The sequence below is a fragment of the Pteronotus mesoamericanus genome, unplaced genomic scaffold (assembly GCF_021234165.1).
Source record: "Pteronotus mesoamericanus isolate MK-2021 breed Mesoamerican mustached bat unplaced genomic scaffold, CSHL_Meso_final scaffold_476, whole genome shotgun sequence".
NCBI lineage: Eukaryota > Metazoa > Chordata > Mammalia > Chiroptera > Mormoopidae > Pteronotus > Pteronotus mesoamericanus.
In genome coordinates, this window is record NW_026555318.1 from 719,195 (window position 1) to 736,828 (window position 17,634).

Below are 17,634 nucleotides of genomic sequence, written 5' to 3' on the forward strand. Positions count from 1 at the left end.
AGAAAATTGCTCTCCAACACACTTATTTTGTGCCAACGACATGCATTGTGCTATTAAATTCTCACAACCACATGAGGTAAAAATCTCCATTTTACGGATGAGAAAAGTGAGGCTCGGAGAGGCCAATTCACACATTTAGTAACATTTAGCAAAAGGCGGAGCCAGGATTCTAGTTGGTGGGCTCCACAGCTCTTTTCATCCACTCTGAGGGGCTCAGAGGCAGAATTTGCCAGTGGGTCCTCCGCAAACTGAGGTGTAGGCGTGGGTTAAGCAGTGTATTCTAGAAGTTGACTTCCAAGCCTGGTCTATCCCCAACCAGCAAAACTAGTGTCTTTAACCCTTGGGGTCCCACAATGGAGCGCAGGGATTGGGAATGAGGCCACACAGCCCAAACTCCAGCAGGTACGCGGCACCGTGAACCAGACACCATTCCCAGCGTGGGCGGAGAGTGGGGAAGCCCGTGGGGCGGAGCCACAAGGAGCGCCAGAGAACCACGCGTGGGGGCGTGGCCTCTCGAGAAGAGGCGTACCTGGCACTCAAGCCCCGCCCCGCCTCTTAGAGCCTCTGCTCCTGGTAGGCGTGTCCCGAATTCTCTCCACCAGAGACTCGCGTGGGCCGCTCCCCTTCCGAAGGAGGACCGCAGAGAGAGGTGCGGGTATCGCTGGTGGCCCCTCCCCGTGCGGGGCCACGTGGCGGGCGCAGGCCGAGCCTGGGGGAAACAATCTGGCCCTTAGAGGGAAAAAAAAAACACCAAGGCGGCGCCGAGCTGCGGGATTCGGAGCAGAGAGGCGGCGGCGGTTAGAGAGACGGCAGGAGGCAGGCGAGCGCATGGGGCGCCCCGGCCCCGCCGGCAGCGCGCCCCCTTGGGCCCGGCCGAGGTGAACGCCCCCCAGCGCCAAGCCTCGAACTCGCGCCTGAGGCCATGCCGGTCATGAAGGGGTTGCTGGCCCCGCAGAACACCTTCCTGGACACGATCGCCACCCGCTTCGACGGCACGCGTGAGTGGGGCCGAGGCTGGGGCTGGGGGTTCGAGATGGGCGCCAAGAAGGGGCCAGCTTGGGTCTCCCGGATGCGGTGAGACCTGAGGCGAGAAGGAGAGTGGAGTTGATGGTCTAGGAACTTCCGAAGCCGCGCTGAAGGCACAGGGCTGGCAGCGCTCTGCGAGGGGAGGCGGGGAGAGAGCCCAGAGTGCCGGGAGCCGAGGTCACTGGTGGGACTGGAGGCGTGAAAGGCTCCTTGGGCGGCAACACGGAGGGGAGGCTTTGGGAGCGTCCCGCTCCGGGGCAGAGCTCGGACAGGGGCTGTGGGGCGGTATCGGAGACGCGGAGGTCGGACGCTGCAGTCAGCGCTCTGGAGTCCGCGCCCAGACAGCGCCAGCATCCCCTTCCCCCAGGAAAAGACAGAGGGAGGGAGGGAGGCAGGGAGAGATCAGACTTCGGCAGGACCTAGTTCGGATTCCGGTCACGCACCCCAGGATCGTGGCGCGTCTGTGTCTGAGGGCGGTGGGGCAGGAGGAGGGCGGTGGCCCTGGTGAGGAAGGCAACTCCCTGCTCGCCCACCCCAGCTGGGGTTCCAGGTTCAGCACCTTGGACAGCCACGCTTCTCCTTCCGCGGCTCCTCTTCTGCCTGTCCCTTTTCCTACTCAGCAGCCTAGAGATCGCTGCCTGCCCCTCTCGGGCACCCTCGCTGGGACCTGGAAGACGCGGGGAGCGGTGCTCGAGGACGGAAACTGAGCTGCCGGGGGACCTACCCTCCTCCCCACCCTTCTTCCACACCCGCCTCCCTTGTTTCCATAGCGCCCATCACCGGGGCAACGGGCTCTGGGACGGAAGAAGGAAGCTGCGCTGCCCAGGACCCAGCACGTCCCAGGCCCCCTCAGTGTCCCCTTCAGCCACCCCACCCTCATACGCTCACGCTTCCTAGCGCCCTGGGACTGGCTGTGTCTCAGCCCCCTTCCCTCAGCTGCGGCTCTATCCCTGGATGGCCCACGGAGCCCCCTGTGGCCTCCCACCCACTGGAACTGGAAGGAGCCAACTTGGGCCCTGCTGCTGCGGTTGCTGGAGCCACAACTTCACTGCCCAATCCTGTCAGACTTTAAGCACTGGGGACAGGCCACCTGAAATTAGCTAAAGGGATGCTAAAAAGAGGGCCTTTCTTGGAAGGCAGGGGATGGGGACGCTACTCCATTTCTGTATCCCTCTTCCTACAAAGGAGATTAGTGAGTTCGTGTAATCTCTACTTCAGGTTTCCTATCAGCGAAATGGGTGTGATATCACCACAGTCTCTGCCCTGTCCACTCTCTAACAGGATGACAGGGTAGGGGCTATGGGTGTGCTTTGAAAGCTGTGCACATTGGTGGGGGGGGGGTCCCATTTCACCTTCTCAGTGAAGCACTGACTGTGTTGCCAGAGCTTCTCCCCTGGTAACTCATGCAACTCTCACAACAGCCCTGTGAGGAAGAGGTCTTATCCCCCACTTTGCAGATAAGGAAGCTGAGACACTGAGGAGTTACTTGATGTGCCCAAGGTAACACAGTCAGTCGGCAGCGGAGGTGGGGTGCTGAGCCTAACTCCCCATGCTAGTTGCTGCCTCCTACAGTGAGGGCCTATAAGCTTGAAGGCAGGGGCGTGAACCACATGAATTCTTTGCATTCCTCTTCGATCCCCTAGTAGCCCCTGTCCCAGTTCCAGGCCATCCTTAAGTTCTTGTCTTTTGCTTCTATCTCTTTGTACTCTCAGAATATCCCAAGGGGGATCCAGGAATCACATGGAAGCCTGAGAAGCTTCTGGCTCTGTCACCTCTCACCACAGCTTGGGGGAGGGAGGAACAGCCCACCTAGAAGCTGAGTTCCCCCCTGTGGCCTTGATCTGATCTGGACCTCTTCTTCCCACAGACAGCAACTTCCTGCTGGCCAATGCGCAGGGCCCAAGGGGCTTTCCCATCGTCTACTGCTCTGACGGCTTCTGCGAGCTCACCGGTTACGGCCGCACCGAAGTCATGCAGAAAACGTGCAGCTGCCGTTTCCTCTACGGTCCAGAGACCAGTGAGCCAGCCTTGCAGAGGCTTCACAAGGCCCTGGAGGGCCATCAGGAGCACAGGGCTGAAATCTGCTTCTACCGGAAGGATGGTGAGGGGCCCGGCCTGCCTGCAGCCCTGCCCAGACCCCAGGCTTTACCCAGAGTCCACTTGGCACAGTAGAAGCCTGGGTGCTGGTCCCCACACTGCCACAAGCTGACTGTGTGACACTGAGTGCATCCCTGATCCTCTCTGGGCCTTGGTTCTCCCATCCGGAAGGCGAAGGAGTTGGCTGACATCACTGGGGTTCTTTCCAACTCTAAACTTTTGCCAAATCCTTTAACTATGCCCGGGAACCAGGGGGGTTAGGGATACCATGGCTGCTCACCTTCCCCCTCCATCTCTCCACACCTGCAGGCTCGGCCTTTTGGTGCCTCCTGGACATGATGCCCATCAAGAATGAGATGGGGGAGGTTGTGCTTTTCCTCTTTTCCTTCAAAGACATCACTCAGAGTGGAGGCCCAGGTCTTGGCTCCTCACGAAGCCATGGGGACAGTAATCATGGTAACTGCAAGTCTGGGGAGAAGGCGAGAACGGTCAGAGGTCCTTGCCCAAGGTCACACAGGACCTCTCCCTACCCAGCCTCATGGGAGGTGCCCCCACTTATCTCCTCACCCTTCTTCCCAATAGAAAACTCCCTTGGCAGGAGGGGAGCCAGCTCAAGACTTCGATTCGCCAAGAGACAGAGCCGCACTGTCCTACACAGACTCACTGGCCACTTGGGCCACCGGGGCCAGGGAGGCGTGAAAACCAGTAATGTGAGTCCTGTCTCCACCCCAGCAGCTCCCAGCCATGATGCTGAGGCACCCTGTGACTGTCCCCGTTTCCCTGTCTGTCTGGTCTCCTTTCAGTGACTTGTTTCTCTGCCCATTTCTCATGCCCAATTCGGCCCTAACCCACGCCCCCCCACGTCTCCTTCCATCCCCATCTCCCTTGCTTCCCTGTGATTGACGTTGCTCTGCTCAGGAGGTATCGCAGGCTAGGGCTCTAACAGCAATTATAGCATCTACCCCTGGCTGATAAGGTTACCCTGCTGGAGGGGGGATGAAATGACAAGCTTTCCTAGAGAGAAAGCCCCCATTGGAGGCCTTACACCTAGCCCTGTGTGCCGCTCCTAGGACCCTGAAAAAGCCCGGGATTGAGTTTCCAACCCTCTACATAGTCCCTGAGGGCTATGGGGATGGGGTGTTCTGCCAGCCTCCCCTCACTCCTGGGTACACCGAGCCTCCACGGGGCCCCCGGATCCCAAGAGGAACTTGAGGGAGAAGTTAGTGACCCCTCAAGCTAGGGCATGTGCCTGATTTGTCATCATATCCCCAGGCAGGGTGGAGGTTGCACCTTAAAATACTCCCCAGAAAACATGATTGATCCAAAAGGGGTCCTGGCAGCAGCTTGGCAGATGAAGGAGCAGGTGCCGGACCCTGGCTCCCTCTCCTGCATGTTCTGTCTCTGCTCACGTTCCTGTTTGCAGTGCCCACCCCCACTTTCTCCATTCCCTGCCTTCCCTCCCCCAACCTTGGCTCCTCTTGCCCCCGAGTGTCCCCAACCACCAGCCCTCTCTTCTTAGAACGTGTTTGAGCCAAAACCATCAGTGCCCGAGTACAAGGTGGCCTCCGTGGAAGGGTCCCGCTGCCTCCTCCTCCACTACAGCGTCCCCAAGGCTGTCTGGGATGGCCTCATCCTCCTCGCCACCTTCTACGTTGCAGTCACCGTCCCTTACAATGTCTGCTTCTCGGGCGACGACGACACCCCCATCGCTTCCCGACACACCCTTGTCAGCGACATCACCGTGGAGATGCTCTTCATCCTGGGTTAGACCCTCTGCCCCACATGCCCTGGGTGTGCGGGGGCTGGAGGCACCCACGCAGTCAAGCCTCGCCCTATTCTGGGCTGCAGGACCCAGTCATTCAGAGCCCATCGGTTTCTGGGTTTTTAAGTCCCAATGGTCCTTGTGCCCTGATTCCTGACCCCTGATGCCTCCTGCCTCTGGGCCTCTCCTCCTGAAGGACAAGCCAAAAGCCCAATCTGTCTTCTCCATTCCTGCCTCTAAGTCCATCGCCTGTCTCTAAGGCGTGTTCCCAGCTTACCCAGTTCCTTGGCCTTTTGGCCTGAGTTTCTAAGCCAAGACACCCTAGTAATAGCCTCTCGCCTCACCAGATATCATCCTGAACTTCCGCACCACCTATGTGTCCCAGTCTGGCCAGGTGGTCTCTGCGCCTCGTTCTATTGGCCTCCACTACCTGGCCACCTGGTTCTTCGTCGACCTCATCGCCGCTCTGCCTTTCGACCTGCTTTACGTCTTCAACATCACCGTGGTGAGTGAGCCCGTCACCCCGTGCAGCCTAACCACCCTGCCTCAGCACAGCATCTCCCATTGAGCGATTGACTCCAAGCTCGGACTCAGTCCTTCCTCTCAATCCGTCTGTGAATGTTCATCAGGAGTCTGCCGTGGGCAGAGCCCTGAGCCAGGAGCCAAGGAAGAAGATCAGAGAGGGTCTGTGCTCTAGGGGAGCTTAGCTCACAATCCCCGAGGGGAGCCGAGACAAATGAAAAGCTAAGTAAGGCTACCGAGGCGGCGCTGGCCTGATGCCAAGGGAGCGTTTCTTTTTACATTTTTATTCAACAAACAACAGATGAGCATTTAACTGTCTGCAAAGCACTGTGTGGGGCATGGTCACTGTGGGGAAAAGGGACAAGGATTCAGCCTCCAAGCAGCCAAGCTGCTGAGAGGGCGGGACTACGGAAGGGGACAATAAGAACAGAAGAGGTGAATGAAATGGAAAATTGGGCCCAGTTTCTGTGGGAGAGGGGGCTGGGCAAGGAGCTGGCTGACCTTGGAGCTCCAGGCTGGAACATGGGCATGGATGGAAATGATCTAAAATCTAGCCAGTGTTGGGGAGGCCAAAGCACCTCAGTTGGGCAGAGGTGAGCGTGGCCTGGGAAGAGTTCGTGAGAGGTGAAGGTAGAGCTAGACTGTAGATGAAGAGTAGGATTTGGCTGGCAAATGAGGAGAGAGAGCCCTTGGGGGGAGCACAGCAAACCTGAACAAGGGGGGAGACGTCGTAGGGTGGGCTTGGAGGTAGAGTGCTAAGGCCTGTGTCCTCTCAGTTCCCCTGGGACTGCGTGGAAGTGCCCTTGAGTGGTCAGCTCTGCACCCGGCCAGTAGGTAGTAGGTCTTCTCAAGTCCAGGGGGAGGGAATCCCACCCTCGATCCCCAGGCCCCCTTGGTTTAGGCTGGGGAAGTGGAGAGCACCTTCCCTGTGCGCTCCTCTCTCTGCCACACTTAGCTATAGCAGGAAACCACCTACACGCAGCCAGATTTAACTAGCCGCCAACGAGCTGTGGGCCCCTTCACCCGGCTGTGTACGAGTGTGTGCACGCTCCCATACACGTGCATGTGTGTGTCTGCCCCGAGGCCTGGCCATTCCAGGTGGAGCTCTCAACCCTTCCCCATCCCCTGTGCCCACCAGGCTGTATTTGCTGGGCAGACTGCTGTCCCTGGGGAGAGGGAGGGCTGCAGAGAGCCCCTTGTCCCTCCTCCCAGGCAGTTCCCCCTCTTCTGATCCCTTAAGAGCTCTTTGCAGTTTACTAAGTTCTTTTATGGACATCCATGGCCATATAGGAGTGTCACAATAACCCTTCATGGCAGATTCTCTTATCCGTCTTTTTCCGAGATGGATACTGAGGTTCAGAGAGGTTAAGTAGCTTGCTGAAGGTCACACAGCTAACAGTGACGGGCTGGAGATTGGAACGAGGTCTCCAGACTCCTAGTCTAGTGTTCTTTCCAGCATAGCACCCTGCTCCCCAGGAGACCGGGGTCCGTGAGTGGATGGCCCGCTCTAAGGGGAGGTAAGGAGCAGAGCCGGGGCAGTGGGGAGGCAGAGCAAAGAGGCAGGGCGAGGAGCACCGGTGGAGCTGAGGAACTGGAAGAGCCAGGCCTGGGACAATCTGGTCCAAGGAGAGGGAGAGGAGGGCCCCAAGGGAGTGGAGCCCACGGACAGGTGACTGAGGAAAGCCCTGAAGGACTAAGGGCAGGAGCTCTGGGAGCTGGAGGCAGGCATTAAGCCCTGGGGTGGGTCCATACGGGGGACTCAGGGCCACCTCCTTCACCAAAAATGAGATAAAATGGCATGAGGTGGCTCAGGACCAGGGCTCCCAGGGAGGCTCCTGGAGGCCCCTGAAAGGACAAGAAGGGCCTTCGTGGCAGGTCATCCACACTGTCCCCGAGTCCCTGGCTCTAGTACTGAGAAGATACACCCTCATGTGCTCCTCATTTCCAAGACCGGAAGGGCTAATTGAAGTGTTACCAACCCTGAAATGAAATGAAAACAGTTGTGACGGTACTGTTAGCTCACGTTTCAGGACCCTTACCCTTACCAGGCGCCACACTAGCTCCACCAACCCCCACGCAGCCCCGCGAGGGCTGGAATCTCGAAGCCCAGGCCCACTTAGTCCCTGCTCTCCTTCCCTTACCATGTGGCATGACCCTCTCACCTGCAGCTGGCCACAAGGGGAAAGGTCCCTAAGCCTTCCCTAGTCCTTGCCTGTCCCCACTCTACCATGTGTCTCTCTGCCTCGAGGGTGACTCCCACCACCACTACTGTCGTCACTAACAACCAGCTGCAGATGAGAGGGTCCACTCTTGTCCACAGTTGATGGTGCCCAGGACACTAGGGGCTTTGTGCATGGGCCAGAGGCCGTTCTGTCTATTCCCCTGCCTTCGACCAGGACTTAGTCGGTCACAGCCCACAGTGCCAAACGGCAGTATGCCACAAAACGGACTTTGGTGTCAGCCCGGATCTGAGTCCCAGCTCTATCATTTTCTTGGTCTGTGTCCATGAGCAAGTCCCTAATCTCTCTTAGTTTACTCATCTGTAAATTGGGAACGGTGATGATAATTGGACTGCAGGCATAATTTTTTTATGAGGATTGCAAACACTCAGCCCAGTCCTGACACATAGGAAGTACTCACTGTTAGCTGTTGTTAGTTTTAGTATTATTCTCCCTCCCCCCACCCCCTGCATTTCCTGGTCACCTTCTTAGGACAACAGAGATGTTTTTCCCCCGGCTGTAGCCCCCCGCCCCCCCCCCAGTCATGTGACGGCAAGGTGGCGGGGAGGCATGGGGGGGCGGGGCACGGAGGCTCCGGGGAGGGGTGCCCCTGATGGCCTCCCCCGCCGCTCTCCCGCAGACCTCACTGGTGCACCTGCTGAAGACAGTGCGGCTGCTGCGGCTGCTGCGGCTGCTGCAGAAGCTGGAGCGGTACTCGCAGTGCAGCGCTGTGGTGCTCACGCTGCTCATGTCCGTCTTTGCGCTCCTGGCCCACTGGATGGCCTGTGTCTGGTATGTCATCGGGCGCCGGGAGATGGAGGCCAGTGACCCGCTGCTATGGGACATCGGTGAGCCACTGACCCCAGACCTTTGCTGACCACCCATCCACCTGCTCTGCCACTCAGGCACCCAAGCTGATGCCTCCACCCGTACCCACACCCCCCACCCACATCCCTCCACTCATCCAAGCAACGTGCATTGAGCTCCTTCTGCATCAATCACGGAGATACTGATTCGAAGACGAGGGCTTTGCCTTGGGGCGACCTCACAGCCTAGTAGGGGAACAAGATTGGTGACAGAGAATCAAAATACAGGATGGGGCACACTCTAGTGGTGGGGAGGGTGTCTGGGGCAGAGGGAGCAGTACCCCTCCTGATCCCCTCCCAGGGCTCCTACTGCTGTCAAAACAGAGTCCACGCTCAGAGCGCGCTCCGTGTGCGGCCGCAGCCCTCTCTGCCCCGGCCTGGCTTCTCTTCACCCCATGCCCCCAGTGCTGCAGCCGCGCCGCCCTCCCCCCAGCACCCAGGCTGTGCTGCTTTCTCACTGTGGGCCTTGAGCGTGTTTTCCTCTCAGGAATCCTTTCCCTTCTGGCTTCCCTCCCTTCGCCTAGTGACTTGTCTCTTCCTCGCAGCCTCAGCTAAAATGCTCTGTCCTAAGGGAGCCTTTCAGGAACCATATTCTTCAGTCCCACCCGGTTGTGTTGGGTCTCCCTAACCCAGTATGACTCCTAAGATACCCTCTAGTTCCCCTTTAGTAGTTCACCTCCCTGCTGTAGTGATTTATTTCATGTCTCTTTCCCCTTCAGACTGTAATTTCCACCAGGGCAGGGAGAATGGCTGGCTGGGTCAAGTTCCAGCACCCTGTAGGCAGGAGGTGCTCAACAAACTTTAAGAGAGTGGCAGAGGCCCCTGAACAGTCAGCAGCATAGGGAGTGGGTAGCCTTGGCCTGCAACTGTAACCAATTCATGGTTGGGAAGCCAGGGCCGAGGCTGCGCCTCACATTTCCTGTGCCAACCCATGCAAACTTCCCCTCGCCTCTATAAATACTTGACTAAAGTCGAACGCAGGCAGCTCAGGGAAACCCAGTTCTCCACCGCTGGTGCCGCCGGGACTCCTTGCATTCCTCCACCCCCCAGGCTGGTTGCATGAGCTGGGCAAACGGCTGGAGGTGCCCTATGTCAACGGCTCCGCGGGCGGCCCGTCGCGGCGTAGCGCCTACATTGCTGCGCTTTACTTCACGCTAAGCAGCCTCACCAGCGTGGGCTTTGGCAACGTGTGCGCCAACACAGACGCCGAGAAGATCTTCTCCATCTGTACTATGCTCATAGGCGGTGAGGCCAGGCCTGCCAAGCTCCAGGGTGGCCCCGCTAAACCCAGCGTGCAGATAGGGAAGTTGGGACCCAGAGAGGGCCGCGCAGACAGCCCCGCACGCATTCATAGATGTTTCCTCGGCACTCGGGGGGATGCCACAGACAGGCACGGCCTCTTGCTGGGGGGGTGGGAAACACACGTTCAGGACCTGATTGGGAGCGGGGCGGGAGGGGAGCATCAGGTCGGTCTGACCCCTCTTGGGACCACTCTCTCTTCCTCTCCCCAAGCCAGCAGCTGGCACCAGGTAGGCATGTAGTAGCCCACTGGCTCTCCTGCCCTTTCCCAGGAACCCAGAGACCCGTCCAGGGCAGGGTGGGGTTGGGACCAGGTGCCCACCCTAACCTGCTGCCCGCCGCCAACGCTGCAGCACTGATGCACGCGGTGGTGTTCGGAAACGTGACAGCCATCATCCAGCGCATGTACTCGCGCCGCTCGCTCTACCACAGCCGCATGAAGGACCTCAAGGACTTCATCCGCGTGCACCGCCTGCCGCGGCCGCTCAAGCAGCGCATGCTGGAGTACTTCCAGACCTCGTGGGCCGTCAACGGCGGCATCGACGCCAGCGAGGTAGCGTGCCGGCTGCGGGGCTGCGCCGCGTGGTGGTGCAGTGGGGAAGGGGGCGCAGCCTCTCTGGGTTTGGAATGGAGGCACAGGGCGTCCCGCGAGGGGAGGGGTTGTTCACAAGGGCACGCACCCACCCAAATCCACATCCCTTTTCCTGTGCACGAGAGTTTGGGAGCAGAAAAGGAACTCAGGCCTTAGCGAATGCCATGCTCCCTTCAGCCAACATTTCCCCAGCATGTGCGGTGGGCCAGCCTCTGGGCTGGGCACAGGGGCTCAGAGGTGATCCCATATAGCTCCTTCCCTCAGGGGTCGCCAGTCTGGTAAGGGAGGCAGACAGGTAAATAAATTACACAGTGAGTAGGACTCTGCTATAGGGATGTATGTGCCACTTGGGGTCCTCACTGTGTCTGGGCCTCGAGGGGTCAGGGAAAGTGGCACAGAAGGAGGACACCGGGAAGGACAGTAAGGAAAATCGGCCTTCTACCAGAAGGCCATTCCAGGCAGAAAGAGCAATAGGAACTCAGGTCCGGAAATGTTGATGCCAAAGCGCAGGGCGAGTTCAGGGAACTGAAAGTAGTCCAGTGAGCCCTCAGGATCTGAGGTGTAAGCACTGTGGAGGGCGGAAGGGAGAGGAGCGCGGGAGGCGGGCAGGCGGGCCCCGCTCACAGACCGCCTTGACTTCAGAGATTATCCCCCAGAGTGTTCAGGTTGGGGAGCAGCCTGGGGATCTGCGGGGTATTTCTGAGAGCAGGGGCCATGAGACTCGGTGGTCCTGGTTGCAGAAGAGGAGCTCAGAGTGATGCCCAGCTTTCTGGCTTGGGAGAAGGGGTGTGATAGAGGCATTACAGGAGGAAGATTATACTTAAGGGTGGAAAGGAGGGTCCAAAGTGGGGCCATGGTGAGAGCGTGGTGCATATGGGAGACCCAGGTGGAGTGTGCCCCGGAGTTCGTTGAAAATATAGGTCTGGACCCAGATGTACAACTCTGGGCTCCCAGGGAGGGCGCAAGTCATGGAGCTGGGTGCCGGGATGCAGGGAGAGCGTGGAAAGGCAGAAGGGAGCCAAGGGGTAGGCTGAGGAGGAGGAGCCTGGGAGGCAGTGGGGACAAGGCAGAGGTCAACAAGTCGCAGTGGCCAAATGGCTCCAGAACACGGGGGTGGAACTGTGAATGTTACGTTTGGCTCCTAGGGGCTTGTGGGTAATATTCAAGGTCTAGAGTAACCCTGCCATTGACAGACAGCCCAGAAAGAGGAAATGGATTGCTCAAGGTCCACAGGGATTTAGGAGCAGAGTCAACTTCTAGTCTCCTGACTTCCAGTTTCAGGCTGACCGACCAGGGATGGGACTTGCATTTGTGCGGTTGAGTAACCAGGACACGTGTGAGTGACCAGTGTGTGTAACCACCGTCAGAGGACAGACAGGAAAAGACCTAGTCTGTGCCCCAGCAGTTGGGTCCACACATAAGTAAAACTGAGGTTAGGCAAAGAAGTCTTCTGGAAGGTCAGGAATGGGTAACTTCAAAGCAAAGGGCAAGTTGGAGCTATCTCCTTGGAGATGGCTCAGCATATTTGTAGAAATCAAGCAGCAGCTGCAGGGAGGATGGCCAGAATGACCTATGCCCTTCATCCAGTTACTGCGTGACTTCCCGGACGAGCTGCGAGCTGACATTGCTATGCACTTGAATCGGGAGATCCTGCAGCTGCCGCTGTTCGGAGCAGCAAGCAGGGGCTGCCTGCGGGCCCTCGCCCTGCACATCAAGACCTCATTCTGCGCTCCGGGCGAGTACCTGTTGCGCCGTGGGGACGCTCTGCAGGCACACTACTATGTCTGCTCAGGCTCGCTTGAGGTGCTCCGTGACAACATGGTGCTGGCCATCCTGGGTGAGGATCCCGCCACCACCTGCTCCTTCCAATGGAGTCCCGCCCCAGAGGCCCTGGGAGTGGTGAGAACCTAGGGCCCGGGCTGCTCCCCGTGAAGAGCTGGAATTCCGGCTGAGGAGCACTCGTCCTCGGTCCGTCTCCCCACTACCATCCCCTTTTGACCATTCCCCTCGGACCCTCCCCTCACCCTATCGGCCATGCTCAGCCCATCAGCCCTCCCTCAGCTGACTCTTCTCCACTGACCTTCAACTCCATTGACATTTACCCTTTACCTGACGCTTCTGACCATTCTTTATTGATCATTCAACTCCATTGATCATTCCTCCAGCCTCACTGACATCCCTCATTGATTGTCTTCCAACTTCACCAGCCATTCTCCACTGACCTTTTCTCAATTTCATTGATCACTTCCATCAGTCCCATTGATTGACCCACCTTCAGCCACCCTTTGAACACACTGACTACCCCTCAAATCCATTGAGTGTATCCTCTTGGTCTCTCTGCCCCAGCTCACTGGCCCCATCCCTCACCCACAGGGAAGGGGGACCTGATCGGGGCAGATAGCACTGAGCCAAGGCAGGAGCCTGGGTCAGGAGCAGGCCCCAGCTGCGTGCTGAAGACCAGCGCTGACGTGAAGGCTCTGACCTACTGCGGCCTGCAGCAGCTGAGCAGCCGAGGGCTGGCCGAGGTTCTGAAGCTCTACCCTGAGTACGGGGCCGCCTTCCGCGCCGGCCTGCCCCGGGACCTCACCTTCAACCTGTGCCAGGGCTCTGGTGCTAATGTATGTGAACCCCCTATGGCCTCCATCTCCTCTGAGGTTCCTTCCTTTAAAGCGAACCTCCTCCAACCCCAGAGAGACCCTCAGGAATTGCCTTACACCCTGAAAACACCCTCTCTGAACCCCAGGTAACCCCGTCCATTGCCCCGTCCGTGCTTAACATGGACCCCACCGACCCTACTCCGCTGGCCATCGGCCAGCCCCACGGACCAACTCTCAGCACCTTTACTTCCAACTCCACTGACCCACCTCCTGTTGGCCATCCCTCAGCCTCCCTGCAGACTCCCCAGAGGCCCTCCGCTTCGGAAACAGCCCCCCTCGTGGGCTCCTCCTCCGTCAAGTCCTTCTCTGGACTGGGCACCATCCTCTGGGCTTCCTCACTCACCGAATGTTTCCTGAACCTGTTTTGGTTTAGGTCTATAGGTTACACCTTAGGCCTTTGCTTTTTACTGCTTTTCACACTCAACTTTCCCGTCAGGATTTCTCTGAGTCAGAGTTGGAAGTATCTTTGACTCAAATCCACAAAAAGACCCCATATTCTCAAACCCCAAAAGAGTGACGGGTGGGACTAGGACGTGTTGTACGAATGGAGCGGGCAGCCATGAGTAAGCTGAACCCCTCTGTCCCCAACAGGGCTTCAGCCGCTTTTCCCGATCCCCTCGGCTTTCTCAGGTAACAGCCCCTCCCTGGGTGGTCGAGGAGGCATGGGAGAGAGCCTGGCGGGGGTGGGGGGCACCTTCCCTCTGCTCCTCTGCCGCAGGAAGAAGGGCGAGGGGATGGGGAGCATCCCCAGCCAGTAAGGACTGCTGCTTAATGATGACGCCACTGTCCTGCAACATCAGCCGCCCCCTCTGCCCACAGCCCCACTCGGAAAGCCTCGGCTCCTCCTCAGACAAGACCCTGCCGTCCGTCACAGAGGCCGAGGCTGGGCCTGAGCCTGGAGGTGGTCCCAGGCCCCGCAGACCCCTCCTGCTGCCCAACCTGAGCCCGGCTCGGCCCCGTGGCTCCCTGGTCAGCCTTCTGGGCGAGGAGCTGCCCCCATTCTCCTCAGCCCTTATCTCTTCCCCTTCCCTGTCCCCGTCTCCATCTCCTGCCCTGGCTGGCCGGGGCCACAGCCCCTCCTCTCATGGTCCCCCCAGGGGCTCTGCTGCCAGGAAACCCCCCCAGCTTCTTATTCCCCCACTGGGAACCTTTGGACCTTCGGACCTCAGTCCCCGGTGAGACTCCAGCCTCCTTTGCCTTCCCCACACCACTGCTGGCTTCCAGAACCTTCTCTGGGCTCTGTCCCCGGTGCTCCCCTCTGTCTCTGCCCCCTGTGCCTACTGTGCCCTTCCTGATCAGCCACGGCGTGCAGTCCCACCCCACCCCTTTGACGGTCGCTCCTCCCCAGCTCCCTGGCACTGCTGCCCCGTCTACCCTCCGCTTGCTCTGCTCCAGCCCTTACCCTCTCCCCATGGGGCTGATGACCCCCGCCCCTGTCCCAGGATAGTGGATGGCATTGAGGACTCTGGTGGGTCAGCGGAGGCCCCTACATTCCAGTTCAGCAGGAGGGCTGAGCACCCCAGGCCGCGCTCTCAGGCCCCTCATACAGGTAAGGGCCAGCAGCGGGCTTCAACTCACAGTCAGCCGTTCGCCTGCCATTCCCTCATTCATTCGCCCACCTATCCGTCCCACAGGTAGTAAAGACCTACCATGTACCAGGTGCTGTGCTAAGAATACACAGACAAACCAGACTTGGCCCACATTCCTAGCGAACTCCCAGTCTGATGGGGGAGACACCTGTGTACTCAGATAAACAATTCCAGAACAGCGTGCCGAGTACCACAACCGAGACAAGAGCAGGGCTCCGGGGGAGGAAAGGAGAGCTCCCCTAGCTCTCCCTCCCAGAGGAGGGGACTCTTGAGTTGGGTCCTAAAACATGCGTAGGAGTGCGTGGGGTGGAGTAAGGCAGGTGTCGAAAGGCAAAAAGGCAGGCACGGGCCTGTTAGGGTCAGATAGCAGGAAGGAGATTCATGCCGAGCGCTGGCGGAGACTAGAGGGGTGGGGGGCCTGGGGGACTCACAGGGCCTCGACACCAGCATCCTGACCCCAGAGCTTCCTTTCCCCTAGTTCTCTGCCTCCAACCCAATGACAGGGGGCCCCGCCCAAGCCCCAGGCTTATGCTCCCTGCCCTCACTGCGTCCCTCCACCCCACCCTGTCTGCAGGGCCACGGCGCAGCCAGGAACTGGCCACCGGGGCAGAGGACGTAAAGGAAAAGGTCTGCAGACTGAACCAGGAGGTGGGTGGGGGCTGGCTCCTCCTCTCCAACCTTGGGGAATATCATGTTGGGATCAGAAGTGTGCCTCATACAAAAGCCTTTTAGGATTTAGGGTCAGAGTCCCGAATTTAAATATTCGCACTAGCTGGATGACCTCGGACAAGTCCCGCAGACAGTCTGAGCTTTGCATTCCCCATCTAAAAATGGGGGAAATGATCCATTCTTCCCAGAGTTGTTGTGAGGATGCAATGAGAGCGCACACAGGCCTAGCCCAGTCCCTGGCACACGTGAAGTACTCAGTGATCTCTGCTTCCGACTCTTGCCCAGCTCACTTAGGTTGTCTACAGGGCAAGAGGGCCTCTCCTCCCTGAGCCACCCTGGGATGCTGTCCTGCACGGAATGCCCCCAAGAAAGTCACAGTGCTCCTGGCCTTTCCCTTACCCCGGCCCTGGAAAATGAGTGCTGAGCAAACGTGGGGGCAGAGGACAGAGAGGCTGAGAGGCCTTCAGCCTTGGGGACTGGAACCCAATGTCTGAAGCCTGGCCAGGAAAAGCCCAGATGCTGTATGTGGAGACTCTGCCTCTGTCTCCTCCTCAGGGACCTCAGAGTTGTCACCACAGGGAAGCTAGGCCCCGCCCTTGCCTCCAGATAAACATCGAGCTTCCCGAGGGAGCACCTGGGTGGGGGCGAGGCCTGGGGCTGGGGGCGGGGCTCAGCCCCTGTTCTGCAAGATCAGGGCCAGTCGTGCTTCTGCTCACAGTTCCAGACCAGTGGCTCCAAACCTGAGGGTCTCTGGGCACCTGGAAAACCCGGTAAAATGTAGGCTCCCGCATCTCTCCCAATTTGGAACGTCTGGGGTAGGGCCCAGACATCTGCCTGTTTATAAGTGTCTCAGATGATTCTGTACTCCCTGGAATTTGAAAAACGCTTGATCTTGTGTGAGGGGATCACCTGACAGTGAGGCTACATCTGTTGTTCCAAAGCCATGCAGCCTCTTTGGGCACCCTTTTCTACACCTTGTAACAGCAGGGTGTCGGGGAGGATGGCAACAGGTGCTGTCACTAACCCTTTTTGGAAAGGGGCTGGGGTGTTTACACCTAGACAAAAAGAACCCCTTCTTTGCTTTCTTCTCAGGGTGGCCATGAGCAGAGAGTGGTTCGGAACGAACTTTGTACATTGTAGAGGGGGATGCACCTAGGAGGATGGTTATAGTTGTGACACCTGGGAAACAATTTGATGTGTTTCCAACAGATCTCCCGCCTCAACCAGGAAGTGTCTCAGCTCAGCCAGGAGCTCCGACACATGATGGGCCTGCTGCAGGCCAGGCTGGGCCCCCCAGGCCACCACGCAGTCTCAGCGCGGCCCTCAGAGCCTCTGTGCCTCCAGCAGAGGCCTCCGTGCATCTCTCCCCATCTGTCGGGACCACCGCCTGGCCTCCAGGATACCACTCTCGCTGAGGTCCACTGCCCAGCCACTGTGGGCACAGCAGAGCTGGGGGCAGCCCCTCCCAACCTGAGACCCTACGTGCTGTCCCCTTACGCCTCAGAGCCTGACCCTCTGGGACCCTCCCCAATGTCAGAGGCCTCACTCCAGACCCCAGATCTCATGAGACACGGCTTTCGGTCCAGGTCAGACACATCCCACTGACCCTGGCCCCGGGCCCAGGCCTGCCTGGGGTGGGCATTGCCATCTGCCATCAGGGAGACACTGGGCCCCTGGCCTCCAGCCCTGGGTCAGCAGCCACCAGCTGGTCTGGTTGGCTCTGGATTCTAAGAACTTTTTCACAAAGCCTGGTCGCTTCTGACCTTCTTCCCTTTTCTAAACCTTCTCCCATCCTCCTCTTGGAGGGGAGCCACCTGAGGCCGCAGAACCCAACCGGCATGGGACGGAACACAGTGCCCAGTGGGCTGGGCAGAGGAGATGTCCTGCCTTCTCCCCAGGACCTGGAGGCAGGTAGAGATGAGGGAGCAGAAGGGGGTGGGGAAGGGCCCCAGGTCCGGCCTGGGACGAGTGAGGCAATAACAGTCAGGATCTTGGTGTTCAGAGCCGGAGGCATAGATGGCAGATTCCACTGTAGAGATAACGTAGTGATATTGTGAGGTCTTCTGCCCCAGACCCTGCGGCTCTGCTGGAAACCTTGAGAGCGATGTTGCTCATGAGGGCTAGATTTGAGATCCTGGCTGGCATCTGAGCAATCCAAGACTTCTTAGGCCTCCTACTATCAGCTCAAGCTGGAGGGGCTCAGAGCATCCCACAGCCCACACAGGAAACAAACCGATGGCCCCAGATATGTGTTCCTTGGCTCTCAGCATTTTTCAAAATATAAATTGAGTTACCAACATTAAAAATCAGGGGAGTAGCGATAAAAACCCAGACAT

The 17,634-nt window shown here is 58.6% G+C and overlaps 1 protein-coding gene across 1 annotated transcript; it reads left to right on the plus strand.

Annotated features, from left to right (window-relative positions):
• Positions 1–922: 922 nt before the first annotated feature.
• Positions 923–16,903, plus strand: KCNH4 (potassium voltage-gated channel subfamily H member 4). The gene is made up of 16 exons (XM_054593892.1): positions 923–998; positions 2,894–3,127; positions 3,433–3,579; positions 3,706–3,833; positions 4,643–4,886; positions 5,233–5,390; positions 8,267–8,474; positions 9,543–9,737; positions 10,145–10,344; positions 11,971–12,220; positions 12,757–13,001; positions 13,632–13,670; positions 13,860–14,215; positions 14,483–14,589; positions 15,204–15,277; positions 16,508–16,903. Exons 1-16 carry the CDS (start codon positions 923–925, stop codon positions 16,901–16,903), a joined length of 3,057 nt encoding a protein of 1,018 aa, XP_054449867.1.
• Positions 16,904–17,634: the final 731 nt, after the last annotated feature.

Bases quoted from the DNA above. Each gene is read 5' to 3' on its own strand.
- KCNH4 (XM_054593892.1), top strand. From the start codon at position 923: ATGCCGGTCATGAAGGGGTTGCTGGCCCCGCAGAACACCTTCCTGGAC. The intron at 9,738-10,144 runs GTGAGGCCAGGC...CCAACGCTGCAG, and splicing joins CTGTACTATGCTCATAGGCG to CACTGATGCACGCGGTGGTG. The intron at 12,221-12,756 runs GTGAGGATCCCG...CCTCACCCACAG, and splicing joins CATGGTGCTGGCCATCCTGG to GGAAGGGGGACCTGATCGGG.